At 49.3% G+C, this 8972-nt stretch overlaps 1 protein-coding gene across 1 annotated transcript; it reads right to left on the bottom strand.

Moving 5' to 3' along the window:
* Nucleotides 1–4448: 4448 nt before the first annotated feature.
* LOC114687833 (claudin-13-like) lies at nucleotides 4449–7541 on the bottom strand. Its single transcript, XM_028862470.2, has 2 exons — nucleotides 7467–7541; nucleotides 4449–5567 (listed from the first exon to the last, which is right to left on the bottom strand). The coding sequence occupies exon 2, from the start codon at nucleotides 5455–5457 to the stop codon at nucleotides 4855–4857; it is 603 nt and encodes a 200-aa protein (XP_028718303.1). The 5' UTR covers nucleotides 5458–5567; nucleotides 7467–7541; the 3' UTR covers nucleotides 4449–4854.
* Between the last annotated feature and the right edge of the window lie 1431 nt (nucleotides 7542–8972).

The following is an 8972-nucleotide window of genomic DNA, read 5'->3' on the forward strand; positions in this document are numbered from 1 at the left end:
GCTGGACTGGGATGGAGTCATTTCAGGGTCTATAATGAGCATCTGTATTGGGGTGACTGGAATCAGACTGAAGGTTAACTCTGGGGTGTTAGTGCCAGAGCTGCTGGCTGTTGGGGGACGGGCAAGCAGGGACTGAGTCTGGCTGCTACAACCTGACCTCTCTGAAACATCCCCAAAGAACTTGTTGTCACAAAGCTCCCCCTGAAATTACAGATAGCCAGTGGCCCTGGCAGGTCTGCCGCCTGCTTGCAGAAGATAAGCCTGGGTACTGGTAACCACCTTCCCCTGGTGGGAGGTCACTTTGGTGCTATGGTAACATGTAAGTCAGCGCATGGAGTATTATAGCCTGGCTGAGTTCATTGAGATGTAGAGTGTGAGTGCGTGCGTGCGTGCGTGCGTGCGTGCCTCTGTGTGTGTGTGTGTGTGTGTGTGTGTGTGTGTGTGTGTGTGTGTGTGTGTAGCAAGTTGAGACAGGGTCTGAATCTGTGGCCAAGTTTTCCTCCGTCCTTGTTGTATAGATCAGACTAGATTATCAATTTCAGATATCCACTTACCTCTTCCTCATGGAATATGTAGAATTCTTATCCCAAGGAAGGGTTGGGGGTGGGGCCCAGGCCCTGGGCTAGAGGCTGAGTGAGGGATTAGTGAGCACTGAGCTGTACAGAGAAGTGGACTCTGAGTTTGGGGGAAGGGCAGCCTTGGGGTCCTCCACAGATGGGGGTGCCCTTTCTGTCTGTGTAGTGGCTTCCAGCCCATGCAGTGAAGGAGTCCCAGCTCTTGGCTCCCAGGGTCCTGAGACATTGAGAGGACTAAGCAGATGCCACAACAGACTGCTCGGTCTTCTCTCAAAGATCAGGCCTCAATTTCAGTTTCCTGAGACTGAACCCACAGTTTCTGAGAGGGCCATGAACAAAAGACAACCACTGATGCCCCATCTGCATGGACAGGGAGATAGGATGCACTACACCTGGACCACTGAGCCAGGCCCCAGCGAGAGTACTGGCTAGGCCTGTCAGCCTCCGTGACAAGTCAAGGAGTGCCCTGGGACTTGTCCAGTCCTGCCCAAAATTGGATAACTGTAACCCCGAACTAACTGTGGTCAATCAAAGTTACTAGCATGATTGCGACTCACATAAACCAATATCAAATCTGTTCCTATGTAGTCTGTAGACACCAAGGGCCCAATTGCTTGACCCCGTATTAAAACCCTGACCCATTGGTATTCATGGTTTCCTTCTCTTCTGCTGAGACAGACTGACAGAGAGGCCTGAGTTAACTCCCAACAATAAAAAGACTCTTCGCCTTTGAATTGGATTTGGTCTCTTGATGGTCTTTGGGGACTCTGGGTACAACAAGATGAGCCTGTTTAACAGACACTGTGAGCCATCCTGCTGCTGAGCAGGTAACAGTCCCAGTGTTTGGAGGAACTCAACATTTCCCTTCATCCTCCTCCTTCCTTGTCTTTGTTCCCGATGGGGACATCCTGTGTATCTCAGGCTGCCCTGGAAGGTGTGATCATCCTGTCTCAGACCTCTCTGTGCTGTGACAGAGAATGACAGTTGCCAGCTGCCATCCTCACCCTGAGGGGTTTTAGCTTTTGTTTACTTGTTTGGTTTTCTTTAAAACAAATTTTTTAAGACAGAGTTTCTGTGTGTATTCTTCATTGTCCTGAAACTAGTTTTATAAACCAGACTGGCCTAGAATCATAGAGATGTGACTTGAAGGTGACCCCAAATAGTTGTGGCTTCCTCTAGGACCCTGGAATAGGCACAAACTCAAACACTCATTTTCACAGAGAAATCCTTTATTAAGCCAGTGGAGAAAAGTTATGGTGGCCGGAGGCAGAAAGCAGCACCAATGCCCTTGCAGGGGTGACTTTAGAGGAGAAGGGGAGGCCTGTGGTAGGATGGGCTAGGATGTGGTGGTGAAGAGACGGGGTATGAGGGAGAATGGTAAGGTGTAGCACCAGTTCTTATTGGTCTTAATAGTAAAAATCCGGGGTCAGATATCGAGGTAAATGGTGAAAGATGAGAGAGACAAAGGAGCAGCCACAGCCACGTCTCAGCTCTCCAACTCCTCAGCCTGAAAGGGGGGCTGAGCCCCTGTCTCCTCCTGCCTTATAGTCCCCTCTCTGCCCAGCCTTATCACTTCTTGTCGCCACCTCCCTAGTGCTGGGATTAAAGGCCTGTGCCTCCACTGCCTGGCTGCTAGTGTCTAGCTCCACACGCTGATCTCCAGGTCTGAGCTTTATTTATTAGAGCACAACCAAAGTATCACCCCAAAACAGACATGGGAGGTGGAGGGACAGAAAAAGGGTGAAGGATATTTGTCCCAGAGGCACAAAGGACTGCCTCTGTCATTGTGGAGATTAAGGCTGGAGGATGATGAGTTCAAAGCTGACCTGTGCCACATCACAAGAGTGTGAAATATAAACAGAAAGTGGCAGTAGGGAGGACAGAGAACATGGCAGTGTGAATCCAGTCCTACCTGCCAATCAGCTTCTATTTAACCCACTGGATGGAGATTGGTCACTGGTCTAGGTCTGGGCATTTGATGATTCCTAGATATGGTGTGTATGAGGAGACCAGAGGACTACCTCTGGCATCATCCTCTGGATGACATCTATCTCCTCTAAGACAAGGTTTCTCATTGGACAAGGGCTCATCAACTGTGCAGACGTCCTGGCCAGGAAGCCCTGTGGCTCCACCTGTCTCTTCCTCTTTGGCACTAGATTTACCATCACATGCTTGAACGTGCTGCATGTTTACCAGGGTTCTCAGACTGACCTCAGGTCATCCAGGCTCTACATCTAGCCATGTATCTCTTTATTCTGAGCCCAAACTAGTCCCCTGAAGGCCCAAATCCAGGGCAAAAGGGTCCATATCATTGAAAGAATCTCATTCCTTCCCTCTATATGGATATATATATTATAAATATATATTTATATATATATATATATATGTGTGTGTGTGTGAAAGACATTTATAAAACTAGATATTATGAAGAATTATAATTTAGAGAGGAGTATGTCTACTCCGATAGCCAGAACTTTCTCTGTGTCCCATAGCCATTCCCAAATAAACACACAGAGGCTTACATTAATTACAAACTGCTTGCGTTATGGCACAGGCTACTTACTAGCTAGCTCTTTCATCTTAAATGAACCCATTTCTATTCATCTTTGTATCACCCTGACTGTCTCCTGTCCTTACCTGTGCTCCATGACATCTTGCTCTACCCCACCCCCACTCACAGTCCTCAGCTGCTCCCTGAATCCACATTTCCTCTCCCTGTATCTTTGCTTGGATTTCCAACATGGCTCTTATCCTGTGTTTCCAAAACAGCTTCCTTATTGACCAGCAGTAGCATCACATCATTACAACATATATAAAGACCATCCCACAGCATATTACTAATTGATATATCCATGTGGGGACAAGGTGGCAATAACAACCTCCTTAATCCCCAGCTTTCCTTGATAGCTCTCGGCCATCAAATGCCCAGACCTAGACCAGTGACCATTCTCTGGCCCGTGGGTTAAAGGCAAAACTGATTGGCAGGTAGGACTGGATTCACACTGACATGTTCTCTGTCCTCCCTACTCCCCACCTTCTGTCTATATTTCACACTCTTGTGATGTGGCACAGGTCAGCTTTGAACTCATGATTCCCCAGCCTTAACCTCCACAATGACAGAGGCAGTCCTTTGTGCCTCTGGGACAAATATCCTTCACCCTTCACCAGGTCAGTGTCCATCTGAGGGGACAAGTGTAATTCCAGGTCAGTGTCCATCTGAGGGGATGGCAGATGGAGAAATTGTTACAGTATGAGGACCTGAGTTCAGATGCAGCACCCCTGTGAAACACTGTGTGGGGCACACACCTGTCATCCACAATCTGGAGAGAAACACACAGCAGGAGCTTGCAGCTTGTTGGCTGCCAATCCGGCCTCATAGGTGGGTGCTAAGGAGACCCTATCTCAGGAAACAGGTGGAAATCTGATTGACAGGGACAAATAACACGGTCTTTGGTCACACACACACACACACACACACACACACACACACACACACACACACTATCTCAATGAATTCAGCCAGGCTGTACTTCTCCTTGAGCTGACTGACTTACATGTTACCATAGCACCACAGTGACCCCCTGCGGGGGAAGGTGGTTACCAGTACCCAGACTTATCTTCTGCAAGCAGGTGGCAGATGTGCCAGGGCCACAGACTATCAGTAATTTCAGAGGAGAGCTCTGGGACAAGAAGACCTTAGGGAGTGTATCAGAAAGGCCAGGCTGGTGGCAGGATGGGGCAGTCCCTGCTTGCCCATCCCCAACAGCCAGCAGCTCTGGCACTAACACCCCAGAGTTAACCTTCAGTCTGATTCCAGTCACCCCAATACAGATGCTCATTATAGACCCTGAAATGACGCCATCCCAGTCCAGCTTAGAGGACCAGTGACTTTATTGGGGTCCCATGTTCATGGGTGACTCATCAGCTGCATCCACAGGAAATGCACCACAACATTGTGCTGATTCATGACAGCTGCATCCAGGAGGTCCCCTGGACCAGTTTGCAGCCAGGTCCATGGAGGAGTTTTCTCTCCCCTTGTATCCCCAGCAGCAGTTCCCTGAGGCTGAGGAGGGCACTGGAGGCTTGGAGCTTCCCGGTTCTCCTTCTTCCATCAGGCCAAAGGCTTTTCAGTCAGAGGAAAAAGCTACAGAATAAGTCACAAGTGGTCTGGGCTGTCTACAGATGAACAAACCCAAAATATGGAGTGACTGGCCTACCTTATGCATTGCTGATGTCTGAGGAGAACCCTTCCCTGGAACCCTCAGAAAGACTGCTCTGTTCATGGTTGGAGCCCTCTAAAGGACCCTTTGTGGTTGTCATTATTTGGGGGCGGGCAGCACAGGTGGGCTCCTCCCAGAAGGGCCCCACCCAGCAGAAGCAGCAGGGAGCTGAGCCAGCCCAGGTAGAGTGAGGCTCCCATCTCTGGTTTCCATGGGGACAGTATCTGAGGGTTGGCTATGCCAAGCAGGACATTGTGTGTGACCCAGGACACAGACACCAGCAGCAGCAGACCAACCCCCAGGAACAACCCACTAGCCGCTATCATGATCTTTTCTTCATTGTACATATTTGCCACACATCCGATGCGTTCATCCCCGATCATGTACAGCAGCAAACCCAGCCAGGTGATGACGATGCAGATGACCACCAGAACGCCAGACACCTGCAGGTCCTGGGGCTGTACCGGGCGAGTGTTGTACGACATACACCTCAGGCTCTTGACTCCCTCAGCCTCGCACAGGTTCCACAGGCCTTCCAAAATGTTGGTCTCTTCAGAAACCTTCTTCACTCGCCACAAGGGCAGGCCACAGCTGATAATGGCCACTAGCCAGCCCAGCATGGCCAGAGAGAAGCTGGCTGCTTCCAGTTCCGGGCGACCCATGGCTCATCCTCTGCTGGACACAGGACACACAAGACAGAGGGGACCTGGCTCTCAGCTGCAGGGTTCACAGGGCTGAGGTTGGATTTTCACCATGTCCATAGTGAGCTGTCCTGAGAACCAGCAACAGAAATGAGGGTCACTATAGGGTCAGACTCGTCCCCAACAGGAGGGACCTCAGTAGTTGACACAGCGTCCTGGTGAAATAGGCTAAGCTGATATGGGATTTGGCAGAGGGTGGGGAGAGGGAGGAGTTTCAGGGCACAGGCCTCATGGGATCAGATCTCTGTACTCTTAATGTGTGTGTGCATGTTGATGTGTGTGGGTACATGTTTCTGTGTGTCTTCATGGACAGGTGGTCACAAGAGTGTGGGCGCAGAGGACAACCTCTGTTGTCATCTTCAGGAACTCTATCTACCACCTTTGAGATGAGGCCCCTCAATGTCCTCAAGTTCACCAATTAGGCTAGAATAGCTGGCCAGGGTCCTGGGTAGTCAGGTGACAACCCTCCTAATTCCCTAAGCCATCCTAGGGTACTGAGTTCTGGGGATCTGAGGACACAATGCAGAAGAGGGACACTGGCCAGCGGCACACCAAACAGAGACCTCCTGTGGTCCCCTGCACTGCTATATCTGATGTGAGGTTCCATCTTGTCAACTTATCAGGATGTAGAATCACCATGGAAACAAACCTCTGGGAATATCTGAGAGAATTCCTAGACTGGGATACTGAGGTGAGAATCCTCACCCCGTGGGCAGCACCGTTCTGTGGTTTGGGGCCCCAGCTGAATGGAAAGTAGAAAGTGACTGAGCCCCAGCATCACCTCCCTCTGCTTCCTGCCTGTGGATGTGATGTGACTGCCTGCCTCGTGCTCCTGCCCAATGACATCCTCGCCATGATGGACTGTATTCTGGGAGCCAAGTAAGCCCTTTCTTTGTCCAGGTTGTTTTGTGTTAGTGTTTTATGACAGCCAGAGAGGCAAACTGTCTGGATGGTGTTGCAAACACCTTTGATCCCAGCACTTGGGAGGCAGAGGCTAGTCTATCTCTGTGAGATCCAGGCTAGCTTTGTGTACAGATTGAGTTAGAGGCCAGTTAGGACAGAGTAACACTGACACAGATGGTGGGGACAGAAGGAGAGAGAGGGAGGGAAAGAGGGAGGGAAGAAGAGAGAAAGAAAGAACACTCGGGCACAGTAGAACATGATCTGACCTGAGCTCAAGGATAAACAGAGACAATGTGTAGAAAGAGCCCCACCATAAGCCTACTGTTGGGACTGAGCAATTCTCAGCTGGGGTCTTCCACAGGGCAGAGCTCCTCCAAGCACCAGCAGCATGGAGCTGGATCAGCCTGGGTGGAGCCAGACACCCTACTCTGCTTTCTGCATGGAGCCCAAGACTGCACTGGAGAAGCCACAGATGAAGTTGTGTGTTCTCCAGGACATGGGCACCATTGACTACAGGTCAGCACCAGGATCAAGGCACCCACCCTCCTCACAATCATGACATCACCTCTGTCAGTAGACAGCCATGATGACACTCAACCTCAAACATACACAGAGGCAAAGCCATTCCATTATACAGATGACCATGAGGACCTGAGACACCCGTGGGTCCTGAGCTGATGTGACCCAGTAGCCATGGTCCTTAGACTGCATGCTGCATTGTCTGTGAACCTGGCACATTTGCCATAGACCCCACCTAACATAGGACTCCAGCCCTGTCTCACATTCAGGAGACACTGTCACCCTTCACATGGGTAGCACACAGCTCCAAAGGGCCACCGGCCTGCCCAGTCTGGCCACAGAGGTGCTGACCTGCTGTGGGACACTGAGAATCATGGCCCAGAGTCACTGCAGTTAGGAAAGGGAGACAGTGGAGATCTGGGCTGAGCTGCAGGATCCCAAGGACTGATGATGATGGACAGAGCAAGTGTCCGTTCAGAGAAAGCCTTTCCCTGGACACAGACAGACACAAAAGCAGACAGAGACTCGTCCACACCAACAACAATTACCTCTGTAGAAGCAGATGTCCCCAGCAGCAGTGTGAGGACAGCAGTTGACAGAGGCATCTGGTGATAGAGATTGGGGGAGTCTGAGGCTATGACAGGGGGTGGGGCACAGGGTGGAGTCTCAGATCATTGGCCTCACAACCAGCCTGTACTGCCTTATGTAAAAAGGTGTGTGTGTGTGTGTGTGTGTGTGTGTGTGTGTGTGTGTGTGTGTGTGTGTGTGTGTATGTGTACTGTCCTGTGGGTACATGCCTAGATGTAATGTGCATGAGGATACCAGACCTCTGCCATCATCCTCTGGATGCCATCTATCTCCTTAAAGACAAGTATCTCAATGGACAAGGACTCATCAACTGTGCAGACCTCCTGGCCAGGAAGCCCTGTGGTTCCACCTGTCTTTTCCTCTTTGGCACTAGATTTACCATCACATGCTTGAATGTGCTTCATGTTTACCAGGGTTCTCAGACTGACCTCAGAACCTCCAAACTGTACCACCAGCCCTGAATCTCTGTATTCTGAGCCCAGAATAGTCCCCTGAAGGCCTGAATCTGGAGCAAAAGAGTCCATATCATTGAAAGAATGTCCCTCCTGTGCCAATGAGTTCAATAGTACTTCCTACTTTCTCTTCTATTAAATTTAGTGTAACTGGATTTATGTTGAGGTCTTTGATCCACTTATACTTGAGTTTTGTGCATGGTGACAGATATGGATCTATTTGTAATCTTTTACATATTGACATCCAGTTATGCCAGCACCATTTGTTGAAGATACTTTCTTTTTCCATTGTATAGTTGTAGCTAGAGTTTTCCTGCCTTGCCCATAGTCAGGACAAATCTCTGTCACCCGCCAGTGCCACAGCCGCTCAGACCCAACCAAGTAAACACAGAGACTTATATTGCTTACAAACTATATGGCCATGGCAGGCTTCTTGCTAACTGTTCTTATAGCTTAAATTAATCTATTTCCATATATCTATACCTTACCACATGGCTCGTGGCTTACCGGCATCTTCACATACTGCTTGTCATGGCGGCGGCTGGCAGTGTCTCCTCCCACCTTCCTGTTCTCTCAATTCTCCTCTCTGTTAGTCCTGCCTATACTTCCTGCCTGGCCACTGGCCAATCAGTGTTTTATTTTTGACCAATCAGAGCATTTGACATACAGACCATCCCACAGCATATAGTTTTGGCTTCTTTGTCAAAAATCAGGTGTTCATATGTGCATGGATTAATGTCAGGGTCTTCAATTTGATTTCATTGGTCTGAATGTCAGTTTTTATACCAGTACCAAGCTATTTTTATTACTATAGCTCTATAGTAGAGTTTGAGGTCAGGGATGGTGATGCCTCCAGATGTTGCTTTATTATACAGGATTCTTTTAGTTATCCTGGGTCTTTTGTTTTTCCATATGAAGTTGAGTATTTTTCTTCACAAGTCTGTGAAGAACTGTGTTGGGATTTTGATGGGGATTGCATTGAATCTGTAGATTGCTTTTGGTAAGATTGCCATT

This window comes from Peromyscus leucopus, chromosome 23 (genome assembly GCF_004664715.2).
Source record: "Peromyscus leucopus breed LL Stock chromosome 23, UCI_PerLeu_2.1, whole genome shotgun sequence".
Lineage (NCBI taxonomy): Eukaryota > Metazoa > Chordata > Mammalia > Rodentia > Cricetidae > Peromyscus > Peromyscus leucopus.